This window comes from Doryrhamphus excisus, chromosome 3 (genome assembly GCF_030265055.1).
Source record: "Doryrhamphus excisus isolate RoL2022-K1 chromosome 3, RoL_Dexc_1.0, whole genome shotgun sequence".
In the NCBI taxonomy this organism is placed as follows: domain Eukaryota; kingdom Metazoa; phylum Chordata; class Actinopteri; order Syngnathiformes; family Syngnathidae; genus Doryrhamphus; species Doryrhamphus excisus.
Genome location: NC_080468.1, coordinates 8,227,821 through 8,240,976, shown reverse-complemented (window position 1 = coordinate 8,240,976; position 13,156 = coordinate 8,227,821). Strand labels below are relative to the sequence as shown.

At 42.0% G+C, this 13,156-nt stretch overlaps 1 protein-coding gene across 1 annotated transcript in view; it reads left to right on the top strand.

The window, feature by feature from the left end:
• Nucleotides 1-13,156, top strand: part of epha4b (eph receptor A4b) — a 119,060-nt gene that overhangs the window by 66,572 nt on the left and 39,332 nt on the right. Inside the window, exons 7-10 of the mRNA XM_058068979.1 lie at nucleotides 534-869; nucleotides 1,831-1,943; nucleotides 5,436-5,598; nucleotides 7,830-7,938. Coding sequence (XP_057924962.1) covers nucleotides 534-869; nucleotides 1,831-1,943; nucleotides 5,436-5,598; nucleotides 7,830-7,938 — 721 coding nt within the window. The remainder of the gene's footprint in view (nucleotides 1-533; nucleotides 870-1,830; nucleotides 1,944-5,435; nucleotides 5,599-7,829; nucleotides 7,939-13,156) is intronic.

Below are 13,156 nucleotides of genomic sequence, written 5' to 3'. Positions count from 1 at the left end.
GTTTAAAAAGTTGCTTTTTCATTCAGTGGAACACTGGAGCTTCAGGTGGTGCAGGGTTGTCAAACGGTGAATGATAACGTGCAGATATTGCAGCAGACATCCCTCATGACTGAGGGCCTTCGTCTGTGTGGTAACAGCTGGGTGTTTTTCAACAGGACAACGCTATAGTTCACAATGCTCGCTTGACCAAGGACTTCTTCAGGGAGGTCTTTTGGACCATCCCGTATATTCCCCTCTTTTAAATCCCATATAAAAAAAATATGGGGATGGATGGCAAGGGAAGTTGGCCATCACTTCCAGACAGTGGATGCCCTTCCTGAGGCCATCTTCAACACTTGGACTAATGTTCCCAATAGCCTCCTGGAAACACTTGACACTGTTGCCCCCGCCCTCACATGGACATCTCACCTTGCCATGCACAACAAAATATGTTCAGCAGAGTTTAAATTGAATCACTATCATAAGTGACTAAAAAAACTCTCAAATTCCCATTTTTGTCAGTATTTCTCAAGTATTTATTATTCTCTTCTCAGGACCTCCTTCTGCTCCAGAGAACCCGATCTCCACAGTGAATGAAACCTGCGTCACCCTGGAGTGGTCGCCCCCCAGAGACACGGGAGGACGTGGTGACATCACCTACCGTCTTCACTGCAAGAAGTGCTCGGGCGATGGGAAACAGTGCATGCCCTGTGGTAGCAGCGTCCACTTTGTACCCAGACAGTTTGGCCTCTCATCAGCCACAGTCATAGTCACCGACCTGCAGCCAGACTCCAATTACAGCTTCATCATCGAGAGCCAGAATGGCGTGTCGGACTTAAGTCCCACCCCCAGAGGAACAGCGGTGATTAACATCACTACATCACAGACAGGTTAGTTTGTCTTAGGGAAGCCATGTGTACAAATACGTCTTTTGGGTACTCAAAGGTAATTTGCTGAAGACACCAGCTTAAAATGCACTTGACTATTTGCTGGTGATATAGTATTTTTAACAAAAAGGGTAATTGTGCTCTGTGTAGCTTGGAGTAGTGGTGTTTTACTCCAGAGAAAACTGCTTCCTGTTTACATCATTGTAACCAATGAGATAAAAAGAGTGCCATGCTTTGTTTGTGATACACATCTCACATCGATTTTACAAACCCATCAACTGATTATAGGTATGGAAGCACCTTAAAGATATCATGTTTACTACCACATGTTCAAAATACCAATTGGCGAAATATTTATTGAAGAGTAATTCATTGTAACCTGTTAGAATTTGAGAGAACTCTACAAAGCTGTTTTAGAGCTCCTCGGTGGCACAACACCTTCCAATGACACTTTCTTATTGCTCGTCTTTGTGATTGCATGTGCATCCTACACAGTGTGGATGTGTGAAAAACGTGTGCGGCCCAAGTGCATATGACAGGCTGGTGATGACTAATGGGTGCGTAGGAGGTTGTTAACCTCATTAAGAACCCCACACATGCCACTCTCATCTACACATACACACATATACATAGTCATATATACTTCGAGCAATCAACATGAGGCCCTATGTTGGAAGGCTCCCTTGGAAGTCACAAGGTTTGCGGCTCGCATTAATAATTAGCAGATCATCATGGACCTCTCACACACACACCCTCATACATCAGAGAATAATTTAATTACACATATATAAAACACCTTGTAAACACTATCATTAGCATAATTAAAATGGTGTGGCTGTTAAAAATGTGGTGATTTTCATGAGGGAACAGTAGGTATCCATCTAATATCCCCTCCCACAGAGTTGTCCTTTCTTTACCTTCAATGTTAACTTCAATATCTCATTCTGTCTTTCTTTCCCTGCAGTGAGCGTGGTGTTGAAGGAGAGGCGCAGCAAGGACAGCGTGACCTTGGCCTGGCAGGGTCCACAGAGACCTAAAGGTGCAATAGTGGAGTATGAGGTCATTTACTATGAGAAGGTGAGAAGGAGCTCATTTTTTAAAGCATCATTACCACGTGTCACGTCTATGCTATAAATATCAACGGGTTCTGTTTAACTTTAGCTTGACACCAAGAAATGTAGCAAATTATCCCTGCTTCTTAAAAGGGACTGCATGCAACGGATTCCTCGGCTGCCAAGAGGGCACCAACATTCCCATCTGCCGCAAACTTAATATCCCGCCCTTTTCCCTGCATGCTTTGAGGACGTCTTCATAGTTTGAAGAGCGTAGCAAACCTGTTTACAACCTTATTTTAAACATTCTTCCTTTTTATCATTATTAGAGCCCTCTAGATATGAAATAGTATCCATTTAGTTACCTTTAAACTCATTTTTCCAGTCTAGTAGACATAATAAAAGAAAATGGCCAGCAACCTCAACTATTTTACCCCCTCGCCCACAAAAGAAAAATAGTCTGGAGCTGCAACTCATAAGTTTAATCTTATAAACTTTTAAAAGTGTCAATCTTTCTTTATTTTACCAGTTCTAACAACAGAATACAATAGAAGTGCAGTGTGCATGTGTAACGGATGCTAACTACTCGGGTTATCATCTTGGTGAAACCTCACTACATGCCTCCTTGAACAACTGTGGTGGGTTCACATCCATAGGAAATTATGAGTCTGTCACGCTTCCCATCCCGCTATTTTTTTCTTTATATCTCAAATTTCTTAAGAAATGTCAAATAGCTCCAGGAAATCTGATGCCTTTTTTTCTTTCCATGGTTACCTGTGAAAGCTTACAACATGTCCGCTCATTGGTCAGTAAATGAAACCAGAAAGTTGAACACTTTTCAACTTTCTGGGATGGCATCTAACAGGCATACAATTTAACAACGCACAGATTTTGTGTCTCGCATGGCTGGACACAGACTGTCAAAAATTTGGAAGAGGCGACTTCGCCACCCGTGGTGTGGAGCCCATCAGTCAGATGTGGTCGCTCGTTCAAGCCCGCTGAGTGCAGGGCTGGACTGCAGGGATGACCACTATTATATATGTACGTCTACTTTGAAATAGATGGCAACTTTTCAAAACGTGTTGAGTTCTTGTGTTGAAAATGTCCTTCAGCGTTTTGTGTTGTTTCTTGTCACATATAAGCATAGATGCAAGCCAGCGATGTTGGCAGAGAAGACAAAGGCAACCGTCCGTGAACATTTTAACGTTTTTCTTTTTTGGAGAACATATTGGTTACCTCAACGCGTTGGCTGAATGCTTGTCTGTCGCATCTCAATCAACGCAGGCATCCCTCGCCTTCCTTGTATTCATCCAATCCCCAGTCAGTACTCAGCCAGGACGCATTCATGGTCTCACAAAAAGTCAGATTTTCCGCACTTGGGTGTTAAATTATTCCAGCATTGCGAAGGGAGCCACAACAAAGAGGCTGAAGAGCCGCAGCGGGTTGCCCACCCCCAATACAGACTCAAACACACACACACATACACATACACGCAACCACTAACCTGTGAAAATACTGCAATTTGTTTATATGCATATATATTATGCATATATATTATTTATATGCATACCCAGGCTTTTTGACTTTCAATGGATGAGTACAGTATGTCTTCTGAATGCCGTATAATTGCATTTTAGTTCATTTAGGAATTTGGATTGTAGAAAATAATATACGCCAACAGTGAGGAAACACAATATGATTTTTCAATAAATGTCTTTGGACAACATGATGGAGTGTAGCTGCAAAAGTCAAAGTGCAAAATGGTGAGGGACGCCTAGAGTTATGTTTGTTGTCAGCTAATGAGAGCAATTTGGTAAAACACTTATCAAGCAGAACCAGCCCTGAGAAAGTTTCAAAATCCCTGCCACATTCGGGAGAGGATTTGAATGCTGTTTGAATACTTATCAGGAATAGGAGCTGGTGCATCAGGGTGCTCCTGGAGTTCAGCACCTCTGTACTGTGCACACCGGAGACCAGTGATAGCAATGTTTACACTTGCGCACATTTAGCCTCTGCATTGTGTCACACTTTTCCATAGCAATACATGTCATTTAATTGTTTATTGATTTATGGCACACCTTAAAAGCTTGAGGACTCATTTATACACTGTTTGCATTCTGTTTACATATAAATTACGCAATTGGAAAGCAATTTGTGACGGAAAATGCAGTGCATTGACACAAACTGGTTATGCTCCCACATGACTAATTTACACATTGTCAAGTACTATTTACGTCTAGTGCACAACAACATATAGTCATGGGCATTTGTCTAATGATTACAAAACCTTTGAGGATCTGAATTCCATCCATACTTCTCTTCCAAAGCACTTTGAACATAAACCATAGGGGGCGCCACAAATGGACGAAACTGAATCAACAGTGCTTCTCCTGGTTGCAGTCAAGTAGTGTACAAACTAAACATGTCTCTCCTCTTGGTTCACTGGTTGTGTTTTAGCTTGAGGGCATGTCAGACTTGTTCCTGACAATCCCCGACTGCTCACAACATGCCAATTACTCGCACATCTGTTGGACAAACCTCGTAAAGCGTGCTCAAAGTGATGAAATTAAGCCTCAGTACCGGTGTATGTGTGATGGCGGGCATTAGCAGTGAAATAGTCTTAATCCATGTGGCAGAGTGTCTTTCATTAGAAAATGAGCAGTTTCTCTGCGGGGGGTCTGTCTTACTGACACACTCATCCTTCATTCATTCTCCTACACTCAGATTTGAAGATGCACACACACACACACACACACACACACACCATTGGTGGTCAAGAAACAGAGAATGGCACAACTTGACCACATGCTGAATGGATGATAACCCTGCACCCCCCCAAACCTCTTATGTGTTTCCTGAAGTGCAATTTTTTTGTTTGTTGTTTTGTTTCATGTAATCTTAATTGGTTTTGACTTTTGTTAATTTATGTTAGTGTACTTTCTGGTGGCTATTGTGTCATCAATCATTACTGACACTTAGACACAAGTGCACGATGCACTTCAGCGGCTTTATTAATGAACAGAGAACACACGTAGTGAATATTCACACAGGAGCTGCTAACAGTCAACTCTAGCTGACATGACACACGAAACTTTCCAGGCGCCGCTTCTGAAAGGTGCACACAGCAGGTCACAGATACTCTATTACTCCCTTCTATTACTGCCTTCTATTTGTATTTTCATTAATTTTGGCATTTTTATGCTCGGAAATGCTTAACTTAGGCCATAAATATGTATAATTTTCTTCAATTTGCATTTTTTTCCATTTACAGACCATATTCACCCCCAAAACTAACAAATTATTTAATAAAATAATTGAATAAAACGGGATAGAGTGAGCGTGTGATGTTCAAATCGTGATTGGAATGACTGTATTACTGCCACCTACTGGCATGGAGTATATATGTATATACATGCATTTTAATTTCTGCTTTTGGCAGAGTACCGTTTATCTTCTAGGGGTAATTTAATATTTGATTATTGAGTACATTTTTCCCCCTCCATTGTCTCCACTTCAGAACCAGCGGGAGCAGAACTACACCGTTTTGAAAACTCGCTCCAACATGATGACAGTAGACGGCCTCAAACCAGGCACCACCTACGTGTTCAGGGTCAGAGCCAAAACAGACGGAGGTTACGGCAGCTATGGTGGTGAGATCGAACTGGAGACCAGCCATGAAGGTAAACATGAATGATCCATCATCTCATCTCCTCTGTGCTGCTAATATTATTGATAAGTCACATGCAAGCAGTGCAAACATGTTCAGATCTAAATTCAAAGAGCAGGCGAGCAAGGAGGACAAAGATGAAGTACAAACGGTGCGGCGAGATTATATCTCCATGTGGTGATTTGTCCCCGCTGGAGTTTAGAATCAATCCACAGGATGGTTATTAAATAGCTCACTTTTCATCTAAATGGCTGCTTCAGTTCTGTTGTCATCAGCGTATCCAAGAAGATTTATTAGATACAAAAAAGTAAGCCAGTAAGCCAAGAAATCCAATTTGTGCCTTTCTTTCATCTTGATCTCTTCTAAAGAAATAGTGCTGGCCACTTCCTAACAACTAAATATATGCTTGTTTTGTAGCTGTCACTTATGTGTGTTGTCATCATGTGCAAAACATTCTCTTTCCTGCCACAGAGGCCCCATAATGTGGTCCTCAAAGTGCACATTGATTCTCAGACAGCAAGGCAGAGAGGCCGATAAATCATCTAATGTACAGTAGTGTATGTATAGATCATTTGTGCAGCAGTGTACAGTGGAAAGACATTAGCCTACTAATCATTGGATAGTCAATAAATATGCTTTCTGTGCCTACTCTAAAACATATTGTATAATGTTTGTGGAAATGTCGACCATCACACTTATTGAGCATTTCACTATATTTATATGAGGTTCACAGTCATCTTTAGATACAACTACAACTACTTGGACAACATGTATTATCTTGTATTAGTGAATACTAATACTGTGGTTCTCATGAGTCAGTTAAGAGAAGGTCAACGACGCTTCAGATGCTTGATTTGCTCTTTATTTGGGGAGTGAATAGTCGGAAACGATGTCACATAATGACAAACAATAACTTACATAACAATACACACATACGTCATATTTATTATTTAAAATCAGTCTGGCAAAGCATGCTGGGAAGCAAGAATTGCTTCCAGCGATGATATAGTATGTGGTCGTTGTAATAGAAAGTCGTCCCTCACTGCTTCATGGTTTGAATTTTGGGGCTTCACTCTAATAGTTTTTTTTTCAGAAATATATCAATTAAGAAATCATGCTGTCACGTATGTGTCTGAATGTGGCTTTATTAGTGAAAGCATACATATATTTATGCAAATATGTATTTTTGCCAGTCAGTAATGTTACTGTAATTGTTTGGAGAAACACACAATCACCTGAATTGATCGCCAGAACAACATGCTTTTATTGCAGGTTTGAATTATCTCACAACAAGCACAATAATGCCTAATAAAAACATAGGCTTCTGTTGCGACCGTAACTCAAATCACTCTGAATTTCAACTCGAAACTCTTGACATCACTTCCTGTCTGCCACTTACTATGCTCCACTAGCGAACACATTAATAGCAACACACACAACACAATTTATATTTATATGTTAAATGGTCCATTTAATGTCATTATGTCCAATATGTTGGGTCATACAAGGTCACTCTAGGGTTGTTATTTCTCATCCATAGGGCTCTAATAATGTTAAAAATTGATCTTAAACAGGTTTTCGATGCTCTAACTATGAAAATATTCCATTTATAAAGAAGGAATCATACTTAGCGGAAATTGGATATTCACTTATCACAGTCTGTCTGGAAACAATTAACCACGATAAACGAGGGATTACTTTATTATCACAAGGAGTCAGTACAGTAGTGGATTGTGCAGACTGTGCAGGTGCCCTAATGTTGTGTTTGGTGAGAGTGCATAATGCCAATGACATTTGAAATCTGATCATTCTATTGATCATTAAATAATATGTGTGTGCCAGTTAATACAAAGGATCGATGCTGCTGACTGGGTTTGCTTGAGGGAATTCATTCGCTCACTAACACACACACACAGACACACACATATAGATGTGCCCGCCCTCAGCTAAGCCAGATAAATGGGGCATTTGTTTTGATTAATAGCTCGATTGGTGCGGTGTAAAAATCGATGCAACTGTCCAGAAAGTTCGAGCCAGTAGCCTTATGTGCAACGTTAACATATCCATTTGAGCAGAGGCGGCCCGAGTGGGAATGGCTCTCACATCCTCTCTCACGTCCTCACAGCCAGACGATGCGGGAAGGGGTTTTAATCAGAAATGTTTTTCACTATTCCATCTAACATATCACTTTCCCCTGCACCTCTTTTTAAATCTGCTATGTTCCTTCACATCCTCTCTCTGCAGATGTCTTTGCTATTGGAGACCCGAACCAGTCCACCATCCTGGCTGTGTCCATCGCCGGTGGCATCGTGCTGCTCATCTTTCTGGTGATGTGCTTTGTGGTCAGCGGAAGGTGAGGTCAACCATACAAGACACCGAAGATGATCTTTAGATATAAAACTATTCTGCTTTGGCTTTCCTAAGCGAGAACAAGGGAAAACACTCTCAACATGTAAGAATCTCAATTGAACAGGTTTGGTTGAAACTGTCCAGCTGCTTCGAATCACACGAGCGGGTTCGGCATCACCCCGTTTTTTGTAAGGTTTTTTTTTTTTGTCATTGTTAGGTCTCATGGTGACAGATTACAGTACTTGTGTCTGAATCTAAGCAGGGCCTCCAACTTTGACATTTAAACCCAAGCAGATTGGTGGGAATGGAGGAGATCAGAACAACTGGATGTAGTTTTTTAGGGGGAAGAAAAATAGAAATGAATAGGAAAGGGAAGGTGGAAGGAGTGGTTATGAGAGGATAAAGTATGAAAGGAGGTGTTTCCCACAGCACTGCAATCTTGATGGTGTATGATGGTGGTGGTTTGCAGAGGTTGGGGTGATATTATCACATCATCATGACTTTGACGTTATTGGCCATGATGCATTAACGAAAAGTCATTAAGAACACGAAAAGCTAAATTAATATATGTATTTAGAACTCAAATTAACTTTCTTTGTGTTTTGATGACTGCCACAGAGAAGAGGAACCCGCCTGTGAATGTGTACTCACTGCTCGTTGAGAAGAGCAATACAGTAATCCCTCATTTGGCACAGTTAATTGGTTCCAAACCCAACCGTAATAATTCAATTTCTGGGAAGTAAGATTCCCTATTTATAAATGGAATATTTCCATATTACAATCTTCTAAATATGTTGTGTTGGCATTATTAGAGCCCTCTAGACATGACATAACACCCCTATAGTCACCTTTACACTTACGACATAAATAAAACATAAACTCATTGTGTGTGTTGCTTTAAATGTGTTCCCAAGGGGAGCTTAGTGGCAGGCGGACAAGAAGTGACATCGGGTTCAGAGGTTTAGCTTGTTGTGGGTTATAGCAGCAACAGTAGCCCTGCAATAAAAACCTGTTGTTCTGGCGATCAAATCTGCTGTGTGTGTGTGTCAAACATTACAGTAGTATTACTGACACCTAGTGGCCAGTGTAGAATGCTTTTCAATGACTTATCAAGGTTTCCGCTACATGTAATTGACCGTGCTGCAGCGCCACAACAATATAAAAGCTGTCACCCATACGGTTTTTGTGTTTTGCAACTTGACCACAATGTTAACACAATGTTAAGTAAAGTTAAAAAATGGAAGGGAACGTGAGGAGGCTATGAGAAAGGGAATAGGACAAACATGGTCGAGGAAATGCGAGTAGGAAGAAGAGAAAGTAGGAGGATAAGGAGGAAATGAAAGGGGAGGAGAGGCGTGTTAAAAGGATGACATGATTTATCAAGGCACTAAATAAAAGTTAGCTTGTGTGAGCTGCAACTAGAAGACCAACCAACCCTGTGTATGAGCGCACACACACACACACACACACAAACCTACACTAATGAACACACTTAAAACAAGAGTATTGATTCATGTGATCGCTTATCAGGCTGAGTGCTCTTGCCATTGATAGGGGGGTTGTAATCAGGACCAGACTAACCAGTAAAGCACACACAAACATACTGTACACATACGCACACACACGCTTCTCAGTTAGGGCACAACAGCATTTCTTTTAATCGAAGGGGAATTGTGAGCTTGAGACGTAAAACAAGCTATTAACTGTATCGTACGAGTACGCACGTGATGTCACACTCGCACAGTCACACTCAGCTAATAAGCTCTCACAGGCCAGGAGGTGTTAACTGGGTTTTACGGGAAGGTCGATGCACAGACATCAATTTTAGGTCGCTTCCTCTGTCGCTGTCTTCCTCATCTTCCTTTCATTATAAGACGGGAACACACTGGGGAGACAGCAATGCTGATTACTGTTTTCTATTAAACAGCGTCTGTGCAGCTGTCAAAAGTTGTGCACCCTTGTGCATAGGTGGAGCTTTGAGTTGTGTGTGTTTTAGGTCAGGGGGAACGGGGCGAGGATCAAAGCTGCATCACTTGGGAAGTTAGAGCAGGCGCGAGAGGCAGACCTGAGGTAAAGAGACAGGAGTGGAGGATGGGGTGAGCCATATTTGATTTCATGCACTGTAGAGGGATGTTGCACCAATCGAGAGCTACAATTGAAGATGGAATCAAAGGCTTGGAGAGGGTTGGACAGAAAATGGCATTGATGGTGGAGAGCAACGGGAATGCAATCCAAGATGATATGTGTGTTTGAGAGAGGAGAAGAAGCAGGGAGGTGAGGTGTGGGTCGACACAAGAGCATGAAAATGAAAATCAGGAAGTGGGCATTGGATATTGTCTTTTTTTTCCCCCATTCTGCACAAATTTCAGTTTCGCTTATTCGCTTTTATGCATTTCATTTAGCTCTCTGGTGATCTTTCCTTGTCAATATGTACTAATACCATAACATACAGGCTCTCAATTTATGTCAACAAAGATTACTTTGGAATTAACAAAGTTAATCAAGGGTGACATTTTTATAAAGACTTATTTCAAAATGTGTTTTAATTTAATTTAATACGGTGGAATTTGGGGGGAAAAAAGCAAAGACTGCTGTCATTGTAATGTAAGACTGTTATTGGCTCTAGTGATTGTAAACATGATGCTTTTTATTGACTTGAGTCACTCACTAAAGTGAATCAGGTACTCGATTCACTCAAATTGGGTGTCAAAGTGCGCATGCACAAAAAACATGGAGACTCCCATATACCAAACTTAATGCGTGTGGAGGCTGGTATCGCCACAGGCATCATGCAGACTTTGTGTCATAACAAATTCTTTATGTAAAATGACGTAATAATGGCCTAATACAATCAATGGTGACAGTTTTATGCAGAACATGAATTAGGCATTTTCTCCATTATTTCTTGCCACATCCAATATGGCAGTGACGTTGACGTATGATTCAGCGCTCATTGCAGCGTCTTCGTCACCTGAGAAACTTCCACACACGCAGCAAGTCCACCTACCCGACTTATTAAGCCTATGAACGCATGTCAGGTTCACGATTCATTTGTCAGCACCCTCATGTCGGCGGTAGCTAGTGAATCCAGTACCCAGGTTCTTCGAGTGCTCAGTTCCATGTGGAACTGGAAGTGGATAGTTGATTTCAGGCAAGAAGCAGATCTGTTGCTTTTTCCATGGGCTTAATACATACGTAGTATAAGTATACAAATGCAGTTAGAGTAATAAAGTGTGGAAACTAATTAGTTTCCACATTTTAAATTGTTTGCATTGTTGCAGTGAGTACTACGAGTAGCAAGAACAATGAATGGACAGTTGAATGGAATGTTGTGTTGGCAAATAATGCAACACGAACCATCTCTGCAGTTGTAGGAAAAGGGGGTCCCTTTGTTTATTCAACACAGCGCTTATATAGACCTCATGAACACCAGCAATGACGTGGATTTCCAGAATTCAGTCCTTATCTGGTCATGTGTCGTGACTGGACCTAAGTGTTTTGGCAAAACATCCTGGACTCCCCTCCCATCCGAACACATCTTGTATAACAATCAGGTCACGTTGGCCTCCCCAAGTCACGTAGCCGTCTTAAGTTCAACTAGAGTTTAACAAAAAGAAAAGTCATATGCAATGTGCAAGAAAGTAGTCATTTTACAATATATTCCCCCCTTTTGGGGGTACTAAACCCCCAAAACAACAAACAATGTCGCTTGGTCCAGTCTTGGCCCCTTGGCACAGTACCCTTTTCCGAAAAGAATTCACATATGGCGTTCAAAGGAATCTCGCCGCCTTCTTGTCCTAGACCATGGGGAAAGGGAAGTGTTGTGGGAGGGGATTTGGGGCCCAGGGCGAGGGCAGAATTGGTTCAGAGCAATGTTTCTGCTCCCGTTATCGTCGTCCAGAGGATTATTGTGCCTCGGTGTTGGCCATCTTCAGTCCCTTTCTTTGACCACCCGCCGATGGTCAGCACGATGTCATCTGGAGGGACCCTTTGGCTTCTTTTGTCGAGATGAGGTGGTGACTTGGCACGTCACATGTAGGAGGAGGGCGCTCATCTCACCCCTTCCTCACTGCCAGCCTCCTGGATGGATGTCCTTCTGCTCGGTCTGGCTTTTTCCTCGACTGTGGCCCTCAGGAATGGCTTGTCCCGGTTGATGCGGTCCTCCGGAATGGCTCGTCTCAGTTGGCGGGTTCCCTTGGTTGGCGCCACCTCCACTGGAACATTCCCTTCCTAACTCTAACCCTATGCTTATTATTTGAGTGTCTGATGACTATTTCAATTTATGAGTTACCTAACTAACATATCCACTACACCCTTCAATATATAAATGTAATCTAACCGCTGTAATGTAGTGAGTATTGACATCGTTGACTACCTGTAGTCTATGGTAACTGTGTAAAATCCTTAATGCTCTAAAGTACTGTGTAGATACCTTGTTGAGCAACTGCGTGCGTGTACATTCACTCACACTATAACGCTATAAGGCAACTAGAATAGTGAGCGACTGATATACTCCTAATATAGTACGTGTACCTAGTACATGTGTTACTACTGACTGACTGGTATTATCAACACTGATTTAACTGTAAGTGAGTGCATTGTTGTTCAGTTCCGTCAAGTCCCTTGCCCTTCTATATCAGTCCTGTCCATGGGATGGCGGTTTCCCAAGCAATATTTGCACAGTTCGTGGAGAGGACTTGGTGCATAGTGACATACAGATGGTGGTGTTCAGCTCACGATCCGGCTCCCTTCCCAATTGTGGCAACAATCATACCTCATGGCTCATTGAGTCCTCACGATCGTCCGGATTGGGAAATAGGTGAGGCTGCTCAACCACCTTATAGGATTCCTCTCGTCTTGGCTCGTGCCACTTTCACCTGTACACTTTGATGTACACCTGGTCGCCTGGCACACCAAACCGTCTGTCACCTTTGTCGACTCAGGAATCCTGTTTTTCTCCTGCACATAGATAGCTCCATGTATGGCAGTTAACATATTTTATATACTCTTTCAATTCACTTTGCAACTGCTCAAGTGGGGGCCCTTTATAAGGCCCTCTCAAATGCGGTGCTGGCATGGGTCGACCCGTAAGCATCTCATGCGGTATTAGATGTGTAATTCTGTTAGTTTGCATGCAATAGCTCATTAATGCAAGTGGTAGTGCATCCACCCAATTTAACTTTGTACTAGCACAGATTTTATTGAGCTTGGCTTTAAGTGTC